The sequence below is a fragment of the Panthera pardus genome, unplaced genomic scaffold (genome assembly GCF_024362965.1).
Source record: "Panthera pardus isolate Hobbes unplaced genomic scaffold, ASM2436296v1 HiC_scaffold_13, whole genome shotgun sequence".
Taxonomy (NCBI): Eukaryota; Metazoa; Chordata; class Mammalia; order Carnivora; family Felidae; genus Panthera; species Panthera pardus.
The window spans coordinates 117,034,879-117,054,830 of NW_026526688.1; the positions used below are offsets into that span (position 1 = coordinate 117,034,879).

The 19,952-nt window shown below is 35.5% G+C and overlaps 1 protein-coding gene across 2 annotated transcripts in view; it reads left to right on the forward strand.

Moving 5' to 3' along the window:
- Positions 1 to 19,952, forward strand: part of PPA2 (inorganic pyrophosphatase 2) — an 88,097-nt gene that overhangs the window by 32,343 nt on the left and 35,802 nt on the right. For both annotated transcript variants that reach the window (XM_019416411.2, XM_019416401.2), the window contains one exon: positions 9,316 to 9,442. In XM_019416411.2, the coding sequence (XP_019271956.1) occupies positions 9,316 to 9,442 (127 nt within the window). The remainder of the gene's footprint in view (positions 1 to 9,315; positions 9,443 to 19,952) is intronic.

Here is a 19,952-nt window from a genome sequence, read left to right on the forward strand (position 1 = left end):
TTAAGCCGTTTTACTTGCCATGGTTTTCTTGTATTGATTGGGTCCAGCTGAAGTTTTACCTCCTTCAAATTTGGAATCAGCACAGAACTTTTGTGGTAGACCACTGTTATATTCTGCTCATACCAGGCCCTTGAGAAGTTAGCAGTTGACAAGTGTGAGCTGATAAATACAGGTAGAGCCCAGAGAGAAAAAATATTATCTGTAGAAGACTCTTACATTCTAGTTCATGAATGTGTTATATCTTTTGCTCTTTACTTCAGGGAATAAGTGATAGGATCTCCATTTCACTGTTGAGAAACCAAGTCCTAAAACATTGTGTGAAGTAATTTGCCAAACACCTTTACGAATGATGGAGAAAGAATTCAGCTTCATAGTATTTATGACTTAAAAATCCTATGTTTTGAAATCTTTCCATAAGAGCTAGAAAGGTTGATAATAATTCCCATCTGATTCTTCCTAAAAGCTTTGTGGCACACCTACATTGTTTGAGAATCTCAACTCATTTTTCAAGAATGAATTACAAGAACTGCAAGAATTAGTAACAGGCTCTGCTGGAGACATTGATTTCCTTGGAAGGGTAGACTGATAGTTTTATAATGGAACTGGGAAAATAGGTTTTATCTTACAGCCAGTGCAGTGTATTCCTTTAGTTAATGAGACCTGAAACAATAGTAAATATGAAGTAAGTGTTAATCACCATCTAAAGAATAGGTCTTGGGGCATCTGGGTGGCTCAGTCAGTTAAACATCTGACTCTTGATTTTGGCTCAGGTCCTGATCTCATGGTTTGTGAGTTCAAACCCTGCATCAGGCTCTGCACTGACAGCATGCAGCCTGCTTGGAATTCTCTCTGTCCCTCTCTTTCTGCCCCTCCCCACCCATGCTGTTTCTCCCTCTCTCAAAATAAATAAATAAACACTTACAAAAAATGAAGACTAAGTCTATGTCGGTATGGTGCTCCTTTCTTTTGTGTCTGGGTATGCAAAGAGTCCTTAAATCATCTGTAAGGAACATCATAGTGGAAAGCATCTTTGAACACCACACTGTAAATGGACAAAAGGAAAGGGAGCAGAGTCCTGGAAGTTGATAATAGAGTTAGAGCCACAGGATACAGAAAATTTTAAGGCTGTTGCAGTTCCTTGAGAGATCATGTATTATTCATTTGGTGTCTAACACTACTGCATAAATTTGTTGAATTGATTTAGAATGAATTGAGTTATGGAGGATTCATAAGAATTTTACCATTTGTTCTTAAATATCTTATTCTCAGTTTTTGGTTTGATTGACAGTTTCCTTTCTAGTCTTTAAAGGTATTATAGCAAGGCAGTGGTTTGTCCAATCCCTTTCTGTTGCTTATGAGATTAGAGAGCATGTATCATTCTGATGAAACTTGATAATCCCAAGACATGTTTCCTTTTTGCTGGTGTAACCAGAAACATCTCAGATCTGCTCTTACATTATATGAAATTTCAAAGTAGATTAATTTTTGTGAATAAAAATAAAACAGTTTACAATGTGCTATCTTTAAATTTTTTTCCTAATCAATCAAGCTTCTTTTATTTTCTTTCTTTCTTTCTTTCTTTCTTTCTTTCTTTCTTTCTTTCTTTCTTTCTTCTCTCTCTCTCTCTCTCTCTCTCTCTTTCTTTCTTTCTTTCTTTCTTTCTTTCTTTCTTTCTTTCTTTCTTTCTTTCTTTCAAGAGAATTTATTGCCAAGTTAGCTAACATACAGTGTATATATTGTGCTCTTGGTTTTGGGGGTAGATTCCTGTGATTCATCATTTATATACAACACCCAGTGCTCATCCCAACAAGTGCCCTTCTCAATGTCCATCACCCATTTTCCCCTTACCCCTTACACACCCCCCATCAACCCTCAGTTTGTTCTCTGTATTTAAGAGTCATTTATGGTTTGCCTTCCTCTCTGTTTGAAATTATTTTTTCCCCTTCCCTTCCCCCATGGTTTTCTGTTGTTTCTCAAATCCCACATAAGAGTGAAAACATATGCTATCTGTCTTTTCTCTGATTGACTTATTTCACTTAACATAATACCCTCCAGTTCCATCCACATTGTTGTGAATGGCAAGATTTCATTCTTTCTCATTGCCGAGTAGTATTCCATTGTATATATAAAACCACATCTTCCTTATCCATTCATCAGTCGATGGACATTTGGGCTCTTTTCATAATTTGGCTATTGTTGATAGCGCTGCTATAAACATTTGGGGTACATGTGCCCCTATGAATCAGCACTCCTGTATCCTTTGGGTAAATTTGAAGTAGTGCTATTACTGGGTCGTAGGGTAATTCTATTTTTTTTTTTTTGAGGAACATCCACACTGTTTTCCAAAGTGGCTGTACCAGTTTCCATTCCCACCAACAATGCAAGAGGGTTCCCATTTCTCCACATCCTCGCCAACATCTGTTGTTTCCTGAGTTGTTACTTTTAACCATTCTGACCTGTGTGGGGTGGTATCTCAGTGTGGTTTTGATTTGTATTTCCCTGATGATGAGTGATGTTGAGCATTTTTTCATGTGTCTGTTGGCCATCTGTATGTCTTCTTTGGAAAAGCGTCTATTCAGGTCTTCTGCCCATTTCTTTACTAGATTATTTGTTTTTCTGGTGTTGAGTTTGGTAAATTCTTTATAGATTTTGGATACTAACCCTTTATCTGATACGTCATTTGTAAATATCTTTTCCTATTCCATTGGTTACCTTTTAGTTTTGTTGATTGTTTCCTTTGCAGTGCAGAAGCTTTTTATCTTGATGAGGTCCTAATAGTTTGTTTTTGCTTTTATTTCCTTTGCCTTCGGAGACATGTCAAGTAAGAAGTTGCTGCAGGTGAGGTCAAAGAGGTTGTTGCCTTTTTTCTCTTCCAAGATTTTGATGGTTTCCTGTCTCACATTTAGGTCTTTCATCCATTTTGAGTTTGTTTTTGTGTATGGTGTAAGAAAGTGGTTCAGGTTCATTCTTCTGTGTGTTGCTGTCCAGCTCTCTCAGCACCATTTACTAAAGAGACTGTCTTTTTTCCATTGGATACTCTTTCCTACTTTGTCAAAGATTAGTTATCCATACATTTATGGGTCCAATTCTGGGTTCTCTATTCTATTACGTTGCTCTATGTGTCTGTCTTGATACCACACTGTCTTGATGATTACAGCTTTGTAGTAGAGGCTAAAGTCTCGGATTGTGATGCCTCCAGCTTTGGTTTTGTTTTTCAACATTACTTTAGCTATTCATGTGGTCTTTTTGGTTCCATACAAATTTTAGGATTGTTTGTTCTAACTCTGAGAAGAATGCTGGTGCTATTCTGATTGGGATTGCATTGAATGTATAGACTGCTTTGGGTGGTATCGACATTTTAGCAGTATTTGTTATTCTAGTCCATGAGCATGGAATGCTTTTCCATTTCTTTGTCGTCTTCAATTTCTTCACTAAGCTGTCTATAGTTTTCAGCGTGCAGATCTTTTATCTCTTTGGTTAGGTTTATTCCTAAGTATTTTATGGTTCTTTGTGCAATTGTATATGTGACTTTGCTGAGTTCAGGTATCAGTTCTAGCAGTTTTTGGTGGAGCCTTTTGGGTTTTCCATATAGGGTATTATGTCATCTATGAAAAGTGAAAGTTTGACTTCTTTGCCAGTTTGGATGCCTTTTATTTCATTTTGTTGTCTGATTGCTGATGCTAGAACTTCCAACACTATGTTAAACAACAGTGATGAGAGTGGATATCCCTATTGTGTTCCTGATCTCAGAGGGAAAGCTCTCAGTTTTTCCCCATTGAGGATGATATTCGCTGTGGGCCTTTTCATATATGGCTTTTATGGTATTAAGGTATGTTCCTTCTATCTCAAATTTCTTGAGGGTTTTATTAAGAAAGGATGCTGTATTTTGTCAAATGCTTTTCTGCATCTGTTGACAGGATCATATGGTTCTTATCCTTTTCTTCTGTTAATGTGATGTATCACATTGATTGATTTGTGAATATTGAACCAGCCATGCAGCCCAGGAATGAATCCCACTTGATCATAGTGAATAATTCTTTTAATATAGTGTTGAATTTGATTTTCTAGTATCTTGTTGAGAATTTTCATATTCATGTTCATCAGAGATATTGGCCTGTAATTCTCCTTTTTAGTGGGGTCTTTGTGCAGTTTGGGAATCAGGGTAATGCTGGCTTCGTAGAATGAGTCTGGAAGTGTTCCTTCCGTTTCTATTTTTGGAACAGCTTGCGAGAACTTAACTCTGCTTTAAATGTCTGGTAGAATTCCCCTGGAAAGCCGTCTGGTGCAGGACCCTTATTTTGTTGGGAAATTTTTGATAATGGATTCGATTTCTTCACCGGTTATGGGTCTGTTCAAGTTTTCTGTTTCTTCCCATTTAAGTTGTGGTAGTGTGTGGATATCTAGGAGTTTGTCCATTTCTTCCAGATTGTCCAGTTTGTTGGCATATAATTTTTCATAGTATTCTCTAATAATTGTTTGTATTTCTGTGGTATTGGTTGTGATCTCTCCTCTTTCATTTGTGAGTTTATCTATTTGGGTCCTCTCTCTTTTCTTTTTGAGAAGTCTGGCCAGGGGTTTATCAGTTTTGTTTATTCTTTCAGAAAACCAGCTTTTAGATTCATTGATGTGTTGTACTGTTTTTTTTGGATTCTATATTGTTTATTTCTGCTCTAATCATTATTTCTCTTCTTCTGCTGGCTTTGGGGTTTCTTTGCTGCTCTGTTTCTAGTTCCCTTGGGTGTGAGGTTAGATTCTGTATTGGGGATTTTTCTTGCTTCTTGAGATGGGCCTGGATTGCGATGTATTTTCCTCTTAGGACTTCTTTTGCTGCATCCCAAAGGGTTTGGACTGTTGTGTTTTCATTTTCATTTGCTTCCATATATTTTTTAAGTTCTTCTTAAATTCCTGGTTGACCCATTGATTATTTAGTAGGATGCTCTTTAACCTCTGTGTATTTGGAGGCTTTCCAAATTTTGTGTTTTGTTGATTTCAAGTTTCATAGCATTGTGATTGGAAAATATGCATGGTATGATCTCAGTCCTTTTATATTTGTTGAGGGCTGTTTTGCGACCCAATATGTGATCTGTTTTGGAGAATGTTCCATGTGCACTTGAGGAGAATGTGTATTCTGCTGCTTTTGGATGAAAAGATCTGAATATATCTGCTAAGTCCATCTGTTCCAGTGTGTCATTCAGAGCCATTGTTTTTTAACTGATTTTCTGCCTGGATGATCTATCCATTGACGTAAATAGAGCAAATATAGTAAATAGTCCCCAATAATCACAGTATTGTTATCTGTAAATTTATTTATGTTTGTGATTAGTGGATTCATATATTTGGGTGCTTTCACATTGGGGGCATAAACATTTATAATTGATCCTCTTCTTTATGGATAGATACCTTAATTATGATATAATATAGTTATATATTTAATATATAATTAAATATAATTAATATAATTCTTCATCTCTTGTTACAGTCTTTGTTTTGAAATCTAGTTTGTCTAATATAAGTATGACTACTCTGGCTTTCTTTTGACATCCCGTAACATGATAGATGGTTTTCCATCCCTTCACTTTCAATCTGCAGGTGTCCTCAGGTCTAAAATGAGTCTTTTATAGGCAGCATATAGATGGATCTTGGTTTTTTATCCATTCTGATACCCTCTGTCTTTTGATTGAGCATTTAGTCCATTTACATTCAGAGTGATTATTGAAAGATATGGATTTAGTGTCATTATTCTATTTGTAGGTTTCATGCTTGTGATTATGTTTCTGCTGCTTTGTAGTCTTTGTTGCTTTGCTGCTTTCCACTCGCAGGGCACCCCTTCGGATCACTTTCAGGGCTGGCTTAGTGGTCATGAACTCCTTTAGTTTTTGTTTGTATGGGAAAGCCTTTATCTCTCCTTCTATTCTGAATGACAGCCTTGCTTGATAAAGGATTCTTTTTTTAAACATTTTTAAAAATGTTTTTATTTATTTTTGAGGGAGAATGAGACAGTGTGTGAGTGGGGGAGGAGCAGAAAGAGAGAGAGGGAGACACAGAGTCCGAAGCAAGCTCCAGGCTGTGAGCTGTCAGCACAGAGCCTGATGTGGGGCTTGAACCACGAGCTGTGAGATCATGACCTAAGCTGAGGTCAGATGCTTAACTGAGTGAGCCACCCAGGCACCTCTGGATGAAGGATTCTTGGCTGCATATTTTTCCTGTTCAGCTCATTGAACATTCCCTGCCTTTCCTTTCTGGCCTGTCAAGTTTCATTGGACAGATCTGCTACTACCCTTATGTGTCTACGCTTATAGGTTAAGGCCCATTTGTCCTTAACTGCTTTCAGAATTCTCTCTTTATCCTTGTTTTGCCAGTTTCACTATGATATGTCATGGTGTTGACCTGTTTTTATTGATTTTAAAGGGAGTTCTCTGTGCCTCCTGGACTTGGATGCCTGTTTCCTTCCCCAGATTAGGAAAGTTCTCAGCTATAATTTGTTCATTTTTTTTTTTTAACGTTTATTTATTTTTGAGACAGAGAGGGACAGAGCATGAACGGGGGAGGGGCAGAGAGAGAGGGAGACACAGAATCTGAAGCAGGCTCCAGGCTCTGAGCCATCAGCCCAGAGCCCAACGCAGGGCTCGAACTCATGGACCACGAGATCGTGACCTGAGTTAAAGTCAGACGCTTAACCCACTGAGCCACCCAGGCGCCCCATCAGCTATAATTTGTTCAAATAAACCTTCTGTCCCTTTCTCTTTCTTCTTCTTCTTCTTCTGGAACTCCTGTAATATGGATATTATTTCATTGCATTGAATCTCTTAGGTCTCTAATTCTCTTCTCGTGGTCTAGTAATTTCCTTCCTTTCTTTTTGTCAGCTTCCCCATTTTCCATAATTTTATCTTCTATTTCACCTATTCTTTCCTCTGCTTGTCCCATCCTTGCTGTCCCTGTGTCTAGTTTATTTTGCACCTCATTTACAGCATTTCTTAATTCATCGTGACTATTTCTTAGGTCCTTGATCCCTGCAGCAATAGATTCTCTCCTGTCTCTTGTGCTTTTTTCAAGCCCAGCTATTAGTTTTACGACTATTATTATAAATTCTTGATCAGATATATTGTATCTGTTTTGAGCAATTCTCTGGCTGTCAGTTCTTCCTGGAATTTCTTTTGAGAATTCTTTGATTTTGTCATTTTAGCTAGTTTTATGTCCTTTACATGTTTTAATAGCTTGTTATGTGTCCTGTACCTGTGAGTACTACTGTATTAAAAAGGGGTCATACACTGTTCAGGGCCTGGCAGTTCAGAAGGGGTTTTTGGAGTGTGTTACGTGCACTCTGTTCCTGTGTCTTGGCTGCTTTATCTCACTCCTTGTAGTGGTGGATTGGATCATCCACCAGGTGTGCTTTGATTGGTTTGTTGAAGTAAACTTGGAAATGAGAAGGATGGGGGGAAGAGAAACCGTATCCCAAACAGAGAGAGATGATAGGAGTGGAGAAAAAGACCAGGCAGAGAATCAAAGAAACTATTGGGTTTAATCCACAAAGAGAAAGAGGAAAATAAAGAAGAAGGAGATACAGAAAAGGTGTAAAAAGAACAGAGTAAAAATGCCTGATTAAACAAACAACCAGAACAGAGAAAAAAAAGAAAAAGAATATATATATATATATATATATATATATATATATATATATATATTAAGAATTGACCAAAAATCAAATCAGAAACTATAAGGCTCTGTCCCACCAAGCTGTCTCCGTATACCCCTGGAGATGCCTCTGTCAGTTTGTAGCCTGGATTCCTGGAATTCCAAGTATTCTGACCTCAATAGTACTGCCTTTGAGGGATGAGGGAAATTCTGGTATCCCTACTCCTCCACCATCTTGACTCCTCCCCTACAAGGTGCTTTTTAAAACTATATGATTCCTCGGAATTCCCCCTGCCACCAACAGCTTCTGCAGGGTCCTCTATTGGCACCATTGACATTTTGGATGGATAATTCTGTTACAGTGGACTGTCCTTTTCAGTATCCCTGGCTTCTTCCCATTAGATGCTAGTAATATCTCCCTGTTTTTGACAACGAAAATTGTCTCCAGACAATGTCAGATAGTCTCAAGAGGGCAAAATTACCTCTGGTCAAGAATCAATAATCTAATTTATAACTGAGCTAACCAGTGTGGCCAGCCTTACACTAGTAATTATGTGATAACTTCAAATTTGAACACTTTTGTTTTATAAAGGATCTCCTGGCATGAGGTGTGTAAGTCTCCCCAGCAAGATCGGAAAACTTTGAGAACAGGGGTTTTTTTAGATACATAGTGTTTAACATAGTGATGGGTACTTAATAGAGCGTAGACATATGAGAGTCTGGTTAATATAATTGTGCATATTGCCCTACAAGTGAGATTTCAGTTTACTTTATAAAATCGTACTAATCTGTTGTGTGTAATTAGGTTGTAACTAATTACAAATTCCTGTAGATTTATATTAAGATTTTAGATTCATTTTGCAAATGTTCTGAAAGGACTTATTTGACTTTATGGTTTCAGATCTGGGTTTTTTTCCTTCTCAAATTTCAAGACACAAAAGTGACTTTCTTTTGCGTACCTTGCTTTCCAAATGTAAAGCTGCATTTTGAATCATGAAGGAATTTGTTCTGAAGCATGTGTTCAAATTTTAGCTTGCAGTGAAATTCTGTAGGGCCAACAGGATATAGGAAGGATGCATGCATATAAACTTGGCATTGGCAACTTTGAAGGAACCACTGAAATAACTTTCTTTAATGCATGGAACATCTGCTTCAACATCATGCAATTTCTTGGTTTCCTTTAAAATCTTGTTAAGGCATTTTATGAAACCTGTTTTATCTGTATTTTTAACATATTAATTCTTCCAGTGTCATTCATTATCTTAAGGCTGTATTCTAATATGTTAAAAATTTACTTTTCACTTGTAACTGATAAATGTGTTTTGCAAAACACCATTTTAAGAGGATTCTCAGCTCTCTATTTTATCCCCAAGCAGCAAAATCCAGGTTTATACTATGTAATGATATGCATGGGTTTATTTTCTGTTTAGTAGGAGTTTCTAGGCCTAGTACATTAAATTTCAAGATCTATAAATAACTTTAGTTTCTAAAAAGGAATCAAGATACTTAATTTTAAAAGGGATATCATAATAGGCTTTATAGACTATTTTTATATTATCTTTAATTATTAAAGCTTTATTAATTTTCATTCTGTAATGCTTTTAACCTTTCATATGTATTTTCTGATATATGAGTAGATTTCTCCAAAGCCTTGAAAATGCTGAATTTCTTTTCTCTTTAAAGGTTCTTTCTTGTGGAGAGGTTATTCGTGTGAAGATCCTTGGAATTTTGGCTCTTATTGACCAGGGTGAAACAGACTGGAAAATAATTGCTATCAATGTGAATGACCCTGAAGCCTCAAAGTTTCATGGTAAGTCTGTAACTTTCCAGAATCAGAAGTAAATCAGTATGTCATTCAAATTCTTAGCATCTAAAGGGGGCTCATGTAAAACAGAATGTGTATATTTGAAAGTTAAATCTATGTGTTTTATTTTTTTATTCCCTTCATCCACAGATTATAAAGGAGAATCTATTATGATTATATCTGAGTTGTGTCATATTGCTAGGAAGAACAAGAAAGAGAAAAGGCTAGATAGACAGGTGGTACCTCAGACTAAGAAATACAGTCTGTAGGTTCCCTCCCTCCTTCCTTCCTTTTTTTTTGCTTAAATTTCTCTTGTTCATCTGAGTAAGTAGAAAACTAAGGAAGGCATGTTCATCAAGGACATACGCTGTTTCTGTATCTAGTTTTTGTCCTGTGTTGCAAAAATGGAGGGAAAGATAACTGTCCTTTGACAAAATTTTGATGTCCTAGAAATTTAAGTTCTAGAAATAGCTTGCTATGATAAAGAGTGGACTTTCTTTGGAGTCAGACACACCTCAGTTTGAGTTCTGGCTGTGCTACTTTCTGAGTGATTTGGGGTAGATTATCTAACCTTTGTGAATTTCAGTTTGGTCACCCATTAAGGGAGATAATTATATCTACTTGTGAGCTTGTCCACAGTAAGAGATGATTCACTTAAAGCATCTGGCTGTCATATCAAGTGTTGAATATATGGCCACTGTTATTACTCTCTATTTTTCCCCCTATTTTTCTAACCTTTTTTCTTTCAGTTTCATTCTTTCCGCGTTCCTGGTTTCTTCTAGGCCTCAGTTAGAAAATATGCCATTTCTGAATAGATGGGAACTCATTAACACTTAAGTGTTAACCTCTCTTATTTTATGTGCATTTAAAACCTTTTCTTGCACATGGAACAGCAAGAGATTTTATGCCATTCTTGAGTGTAATTGAGAAGGAAAGGATCTGATAAGGTGAAGTACAAATAACCTCAGAGGCAAAACTAAAACCTAAAACTACAATTAAAATATGAGGCTTTAGTTCATAACCATATATATTTCTTGTCTGTCTTTTATTTTGTCCTGGGTTTCTTTAGTATATTTCTCATATATATGTATGTAAGAGAAGCAAAATACACTGTTAAACATTCTTTAATGCATTAACTGCTCCTCAAATGAGAACTGATAAAATAATGGTGCAACAGCCAGTCAAAACAAATCATGTAACTAACTGATTGGTGATATGACATACTGAAGTTATGAATCTCTGCTAAGGGATGCCCCCTATACACTGGAGAGGCTGAGTGCCTGAATGAAACTATGTGTTACGTGGAATAAACTATTCTTTAGCCCAGTTCTGTTCCAGAAGTGATTTAACTTTGTGAACTCTCATCATATGCCAAGCACTTGTACCTGTTCTAGTACATATTATTATTCTTAATTTAAAAGGTGCTCTAGGGATTTAAATAATTTGCTCAAGTTTGCACATCCATTACATAGTAGAACTATGATTTGAACTCATTTCTGTCTGATTATAAAGTCCATTGTCTATCTATAATATCGTACTAAGCAGTTAATACTTGATTGTAGTAATTCGTGGTTTTTGTAACTAGCAGTATTACTGAAACAAGATTACATAAGGCTAATAAGTACCTCATGTTTCTCTTGAGTTTGCTAGGGGTTAGAATGAAAAGTTCTCTTTCTTTACTTTAATTCTATTTGTTTCCTGAATGGAGATGACTTTGCACTTTGGCATCTTCTAAATTCTTTTTGTGTATGTTTGTACAAAAAGACACACCGGAAGGAATACTGAAGCTTATTTAGGTTGGGTGACATCAGACCAGAATAATTACAAGAACTTGTTGAGTACTATTGACATATTTTGCTCTGAAATGATGTGCTGACATTGTGTTTTGTATTTATTTCCTGAATGAGTAAGGAATATGGGGGGAAATGGATATTATTTACTTTAAGGATATTTGCATATTGTTCACTCTGGGTAGTACCTTAAGTAATCATATATGTAGATTTTGTAGAGTAAGTTATTCTATAGTTTTAAGAGTTTGAAATGTTTTATTCTTAATTCCTTTTGCCTTCACCTTATTGTGATATATTCTACGTATCTGTATTGAATTTTCTTTTCTCTCTTCTTTTTATAGTGACCCAAGAAAAAAATAGATACAGGCACAAAGGCTGAAGAAATCATAGTAGAACTTTTTTAAATTATAAATCATGGAATACTAGATGACTCTATGTGGCAGAGTCATAATAATTATTAATTAATTATTTTTAATTTAAGCTCAAGTTTTTATTTATACTTGTTGTATCTCTCAAACATGATCCAGCTGTTCTCTCAACTATTTCAGACAAAAGACAGATTTTGTTGTCCTGCTGCTTGAGCAAATGTTAATTGACAGAAATCATTCTTTTTTTTTTTTAAAGCTTTATTTATTTATTAGAGAGAAAGAGAAGCGGGGGGAAGGGACATAGAGAATCCCAAGTAGGCTCCACATGGTCAGCATGGAGCCCGATGTGGTGCTTGAACCCATGAACTAGAGATCATGACCTGATCCAAAACCAAGAGTTGGATGCTCAACCAACTGAGCCACTCAGGTGCCCCTGACAGAAGTCATTCTTAATTTTACTTTTTTTTCTTCATTATTTAGCCTGGTGTGTTTGTTGTTTGTGTTTTCATTACCACCTACTAAAGTGGGGCATTAGAGGGGATGAGAACTGAGAGATGCTCCATAATTGCAGGGGTGGAAAACTTCCTAAATTTGTGAAGGAATTAAAAAAAAACAAAACAAAACAAAAACAGTTCATATGATTTGATTATGATATTTAATAGTCTTCTATTATAATAATTTATCTTCTCAAGGTACCTACTGTGTAGTTCAGTAAGAGCCTAAGTATTGTAAGCATGTGGCTTATTTTATATGTTCCAGATTAAAAATTGACCTTTGGCAGGAGAGAGGAGACCTTACAAACAAATAAAGGAATCAATTTCTTGATTTCTAGATTAGATGAAATACCTATTATCACAACTTGTGATTTTATTTCAGTAAGATAAAAATGTGTATTTGGACCCATATGATTAAATAAATATTAGCTAACAGATAATCAAGTTTGTTGCTGTTCTCTCTCTACATCTTTGAAAATTAACAATATTTAATCATAAATTAAGCAACATTTAAACATTTCATTATGTGTCCCTTCCACATCTAACCTTCCAGAATCACAAACACAGTGTTTTGGATGGCATTTTTAATTATAAAAATAATCATATGCTTGGAAATAAAAACTCAGAAATGTAAAAATACAAAATAAAAAGTACAATTCTCCTTCCCACTTCTCACGCCAGTCTGACTTCTCGTATCTTCTTCCTTGTATGTTTTTAGTTCCCCTGCACAGTCGCTTCTCTACTCAAGCATTGTATTTCTTAATTTTGTCTTTCCTTTTGACTCAAGTTGCTGCTTCAAAAACTTAGGAATTTAATTTCTTATACATTTTTAAATTATGTTACTGTATTTCTTCTTCAATTATGTTAATAGCTCTAATTATTATATTTTGGGCATTATTTATCACTTCATTACTTTTGAACAATAAATTGTGATTGCCCAGTACAAAACCAGGACATGGAAGTTTCTGCACTACTTCTCTGTCCTTTTCAGACCAGTTTCTCTGGCCTGTACAGTAGCTCCACAGTGGCTAATTTTATCATATTTGAATTCTGTTCTTTAACTGTTTTCATATTTTGTCTCTTGAGTCTGAAAATTGAAAAATAACAAATAACATTCATAGTGTTTATGTGAATAATACTATTATTCACCTCCTTTATCATATTAATTATGGACACAAGAGAATAGCTTGCTGCACAGCGATCATCACGGGGTTTCTTTTCATTGCCCTGGGTTAATAGTTCTGTTTTTTCTTAGATTCTTTCATGTCCTCTTTTTTGTTTTCATTGTTGGCTGGTGTACATTTTCCAAAAATTTTTACATGAAGTGGTTGGGAGATTGATTCTGAGTCCATACATGTCAGAAAGGTCTTTTTGGGGGTCACTTTCTACTTAAATAACTTTAAAATACCTAATGCAATAACTTAAAAAAATTACTGTGTATAAGTTGGGATTTTATCACAAAGGAGTAAGTGATTTTATAACTTGTAAATAAAGTGTAAATATTTATTGTAAAATATATAACTTGTAAATAAAGTGTAAATATTTGTTGTCTTTACTTCTTGGAATTTTTATTAGATCAATAGGAAGAAAGGTTAAAATCATGTAGGGGAAGGGATAGCTATCTATAATTTTTATCAATTCGGTAGTTTTCTGAGGATGTGTGTAATACAGAAATTTATAAGGAAATTTTTGTCATTTTCAGTGTTGTTTAGACATTTAAAAAATAATCCCTCATTAATTTCCACTACCTTAAGAAAAAAGAAGCTGTTTTTTGACATGATCAGTACCTATGTTTTCTTTTTTGAAAAAAAGAAGTCTGGTTTAATTTACTGACAGTATGTTCTTCTTTATTTCCATACATATTTTTAAAATTTTTTGGAGAATTATTACAATTCTACAAGGAGGTTTTAGGGTTGTTGTATTATGAAATCACTTCTTTGATCCAGATGAACATATGTGCAGACTGTAATGACCTGTTCTAATATTTTGTAGTTTTAACTTTGACATGACTGAACTAAAACTAGCCATTGCATCAGAGAATGTATTTCAGTTAGAAACTGTGATTGCTGGCTGTATTTCTGTAATTTTAATCTTATTATTTAAATCTTCCAGTTTTTTCTTCTGAAACAGAAATAGCCATGGTGAAACTCCAAAAAGAAAAGTCTAAATAACATTTAAAAACAAATTTCTTGTGTTCCCTGGTAGAAAATCAGTCACTTTGGCTGGCTCATTAACACCTGGAGAGCACTAAGACCTTTTAATACCCTGTAATTAGGTTCCAGGCTCTAATGCTCTTAATGGTACCTTAATGGCCTGAAAGAGTTAATAAGACTCCCAGGGCTCCTAAATTGTTACTAGAGAATGCCTTGGCCATTAGGGATAATAGTGCTTGGTTATGAAATAACCAAGTTCAGAGCTTTTTAAGAAAATTGAAATGCGAGGGCATGTGTAATTTCTCCTTGGGTTAAATTAACCACCTTCTATAATGTAGAGCTTCACATACTCACCAGACAGATGTTTGAACCTCTTCAGAATGCCAGTGATTCCTGAGGACCTTATGTCAGGTGAAGTAACCTCATAGGAGGTAATTTAGGCCTACAAGCTACTTCAACTTGCAGACTGTTAAAGATTTTTTTGTTTGATCTTTAAATAAATGAAAACAATTGTCTGTTCTATTTTTAAACTGTAGCATATGCAGTGATTTTGCAGTTTTTAAAAACAAAAAATTAGAAAACAAAAATTGAAATCAGAACAATTATATTGGTTTAGATACATTCTGGGATGAATAAATTACATGAGTAAAAAGGGAATTATTGAAAATGAGGACTTTTGGGGACTTTTTCAAAGGCCAGCACTGTACTGATCTTAGAAGTATCAGAATTTATCTGTATTTCATATATGTAGAATTTCAGCTTACTTTTAGAGAAATTTAAAAGTCATATAAAACTGTATAGTTCTTCAATGTCTTTCAAGGCAGTTATAAACATGTGAAAACCAAATCTCTTTGACTCAAATTTTCATTTGCTGAATGGACACCTAGTGTCCATACAATTATGATCTTAAAAATAAGGAAATTTACATGGTGTTTGATTTCCTTACTTTTTAAAACACAATTTAATACTGTTATTTAGGGAGAAAAAAATAGAGAATAGCATAGAAATCTTAAAGGAAAATATGTGTGTTATCCTTTAGAACCAGCGAGAATAGAGTTCAGTTTGCTTTTCTGTGCATGGGCTCGTTGGCCCAGAAGGGGGCTGGTATATCACCACTGTCATCCTAAATGCTCTCACATTTCTGTAACAACTACTGCATGTTTAGTAATTATGCTGAGTGTTTCTTTTGGGATATCTGTTTAGCTTATTTACATAAGCTCAGGCAAAATGTGATAGTGTCTCCCCTACCTTTTTTTCAGATTAAGGAACTGAGGCACTGGGGAGGGGGGATTCTTGGTTAGTAACTTGTCTAAAGTCATACATGGAGCCACTGGAATCCAGTTGGTCTCCAGAGCCTGTGCTGTTCACTGCATCCCACCACTCCTCTGAAAAATACTGGGGTAGTTGAATGTATCTGTGGCCTTGGACAGTGTTACTCTCTGGGAGTGCCGACCCTTTGCTCTTAAATAATGTAGGCATCAGTGAGTTAATTATGATTAGAGGTCCCAGTAAAAGGATGGTTTTTTTGATCTTCATTCCTTTGATTTCACTAATAGGTACTTCAATAGGCATGGGTGTGTAGGGATGGGGTGTGGGAAGAGGTAGTTTGAGGAACAGGGACAAATTGAGTAAAATGTACTATAATTAAGAATAGAATTACATCACTGGGAATATTTTGCTTCTTTTTTAAACCTTGACCTCTTCCAGTGTTTTTTAGGTTTCAGTGATACTCTTGTGGTACGGTGAAGGGTACGGGAGGCCTAAATTCTAAAATCCTCTCTTGTGTTTGTTAGTTAGCTGACCTTGGGAAAGTCTTATAAGCTCTGGAAGCTTTACTGTCCCCAACTCTAAAGGTGCAGAATTTATCCTCTAATCGGTAAATGATCCCTAGCATTTTTCCCATCTCATAAATTTTGGTTGTTCTAGGAAATATTTTTATTTTTGCTTTAAATGTTTATTTATTTTGAGAGAGAATGAGAGGAAGGAGCAAAGAGAGAGAGGGAGAGATAATTCCAAGCAGGCTCCACACTGTCAGTGCAGAGCCTGATGCGGGGTTTAACCTTACAAATCTGAGATCATGTCATGTGATCACGTCCTGAGCAGAAACCAAGCCAGACTCTTAACCGACCGAGCCACCCAGGTGCCCCGGAAATATTTTTAATTCATTATTTTCAGCTTTCCTTTAAAGTGGAAAGACCTAAATAAATTGTCTTCAAAGATAGTGCTGAAGGAAACACAGTTTAATTAAAGGATTACGAAGTAGATTTCTTGGGGACATGGCACATTTTTAAGTTTTCTAGGGTAGCTCTTAGATGATGGAGCTGGAACTTCATTGGAGGTCTGTCTGTCTGACCCCAAACCTGAGTTTTTAGCCATTCTGTTAAATGCTTCCAGTTAAGATCAGGTTAGAAACATTATTTGAATTTCTGCTGTGTTTAAGGCACCCGAATGATTTTCACTTTACTGGTCATAAAGTTTCTTGTGAAATGGCAATGAATATTTGTATTTTGGGGGAAGAAAATCTACCAAGGTCTTTTCCAGGAGGTTTTTCTGATACAATACAAATAGGCCTCTGTGTAGAATTACCTTGTTTGGTATTTCTTATTTTGTTGTGTGTTAATTTCCATTATTTTTCATGATATTAATGTATATTTTTAGTACAGGTGTTGATAAGAGTAGAATTAGTAGAAAAGGGTAATGGAGAAGGAAAGGTCAATAAAATGAGGGTTACTAAGTTCATCAGACTGTGTACTATGAAGCATGGATGTGCAGACCAGTGTGGAAAACAAAATCTTTTAGAGATCTGAGTAAACTGAAAGTATTCAAACTATTAATTCTGAGCTAGAGCCTCTATTTGTGATGCAGAAAATATAATGAGTGTTGTGGAATGGAGCTGTTGTTTCTTGTGAATGCTTGTAAGATATCGTTAAAAACGTTATGTTCTTGCTTCCCACAGATTTTGTTTGAGGCCCGTTGTGCACATATTTAGCTCTGTGAGAGCAGCAGCTATAGTGCTGGAGTGAGAGCTTTGTGCATTATTTCCTTTGGTTAAATCCCATAGAATTGGAAACTTTTTTTTTTTTACCTTTTCCTTTTTCTTTTTGCCGCCTTTGGACAAAATTTCAAGCATGTGGCCATTTTCTAGTATCTTCTTCCTTTTAAATAATATGAGCAAAGAGATACGGCATTACATTTATGCTACTGGTTTTTATCTAAAAATAAAAACAAAAAATCCACAGCTGATGATATGCTACCCTCCCTTTGTGTTGTAGCCTGGTGGAAATAATCCAGATAACAACAGCATTTTAATTTTTTTCTACAGATTACTAAGAAGATCTTGTTATATTCTATGTTAGGTTCGTGTCTAAGTTTTTAATACTAATTTTTCCATTACAATAGCTTATTTTAGAGGGAGAAAATATTTATACTTAAAATTCTGGAGTTTTTCAACAACTGCTATTCTGTTTCTTTAGAGTCGTGTGTACATTTCTGTTATGTGTACATATCTATTCTTTGCATAATGCTTTGGAGATTCCTGCATATTGTGTGTAATCAGTATGCTTTGTTTCATTTGATTGCTGAATAGTGTTCCGTTGTATAGATAACACCACAGTTTATTGATGTACTGAATGAAAATTTGGGTTTCCTTCCAGTCGCGCTGATACAAATAAAGTTGCTGTGAACAGTTATATACAAGTTCTTGTGTGAACATAGGTTTTCATTTCTCTTAGGGATATATCTAGGAATAGGGTTACTGGGTCAGATGGTAATTGTATGCTTAATATCATGAGAACCTGTGACACTGTTTACCAAAGTGGCTGTGTCACTTTGCGCTTCCACCCGCAGTTGTAGGAGAGAGCCTGTTGCTCCCAGAACCTCCATCCATTCTTTGTGCTTTTGTTTCGTATTGTCTTAAATAATAAAATGTCTTCTAAAGAAATTACGAGAAGTGGGGCACCTGGGTGGCTCAGTCGGTTAAGCATCCGACTTCAGCTCAGGTCATGATCTCACAGTCCGTGAGTTCGAGCCCCGCGTGGGGCTCTATGCTGACAGCTCAGAGCCTGGAGCCTGCTTGGGATTCTGTGTCTTCCTCTCTCTCTGCTCCTCCCCCGCTCATGCTCGCTCTCTCTCTCTCTCTCTCTTTCTGTCAAAAATAAATAAAAACATTAAAAAAAATTTTTTTAAAGAAATTAGGAGAAGCGTGCGTGCACACACGTATTCATTTACATTTACCCACATATTTGCCTTGTCCATACCCATATATTTTATTACAGAAAACAGAAACAGAAGATCTGTAGTTGCCATTTGGTGTCCTTTACCTTCAACTTGAATGCTTTAGCATTTTTTTATAGCTTATTATTTTTTAAAAATTTTTAGAGAGAGAGACAGAGGGAGAGAATTTTAAGGAGGCTCTGTGCTGAGCCCCAATGCGGGGCTCAGTCCCACAACCCTGGGATCATGACCTGAGCCAAAATCAAGACCTCAACCAACTAAGCCACCCAGGCTCCCCGACTTCAGCATTTTTTTGCAGTGTAGTTCTGCTGGTGATGAATTCTCTCCATTTCATTGATCTGATATTGTCTTTTCTGACCTGTTTTTTGGAAGTGTAGTTTCACTGGATATAGAATTTTGAGTTAAAGGGATCTTTACAAAGATGTTCCATTTTCTTTTGGTCTCCACTGTTTCTGAAGAGAAGTCAGCAGTTAATGTGTTGTTACCCAGAGTATATGTTGTTTTTCTCAGACTATTTTAAAGATTTTCTCATTTTTGATTTTCAGCAATTTTTCTCTGATATACTAAGTAGTATCCTTTCTTTTATATTTATCCTGCTTAGAATATACTGAACTTTGTAGACCTGTACGTTCATGTTTTTACACATTTGCATAATTATTTGCCATTTTTTTTCATCCCATTCTCTCTCACCTTCCTTTTGAGACTCCTAATACATATTTTTAACCACTTTTTATTATCTCACAGTTCACTAAAGCTCTCTTTATGTCTTTTCAGTCTTTATCCCTTATTGTTCTTCAGACAGGATAATTTCTGTTGTTTTAATTTCTACTTCTGTGATTTTTTTTTTTTTTGCCATATCCAAATGCTGCTATTAAACCCATCTGACTTTTCATTTACTTCCTCATTTGGTTCTTTTGTTCTGATAGTTTTGTAGGCTTTTTTTTTCTTCCTTAACTGAGATTTCCACATGTTCATGAATCATAACCATATTTTTTAAAAGTCCTTGAACATATTTGTAACAACTACTTTAAAACCCTCATTTGCATGGGTTGTCTCAGGATTGATTTCTGTTGGCTGTTTTTCCTCTTGATTAGGAGTCTCAGAAATATTCTAGTATGTGCAATAAATCATATGGCCATCTTGCTTTTGCCTAACAGGCATTTTTGTCCCATATTGAGTCTACAGGGTGCTTATCTTGTTTTTGAGTATTTTTGGTTTTCTCTTTTTATGTTCTTTATCTTGGTGTAGGTTAACCTGTATGTTGAAACATGAAATCAGTGCTTATCTTTGACCGAGGTTTCTGTTTTCTGTGAAGAGAAATGCTTCATAAAGTTGGGCATTGTTTTTAATTATTGATAATTTGGTTAATATACTTGAATTGAGTGAGTCTCATTTCAGAAATAAAGGAATTTTATTTATGTATTTGCTTCCTTTCTGTTCCAAATGTTTTTAAAAAATGGTTATTTAAGTTTAATTTA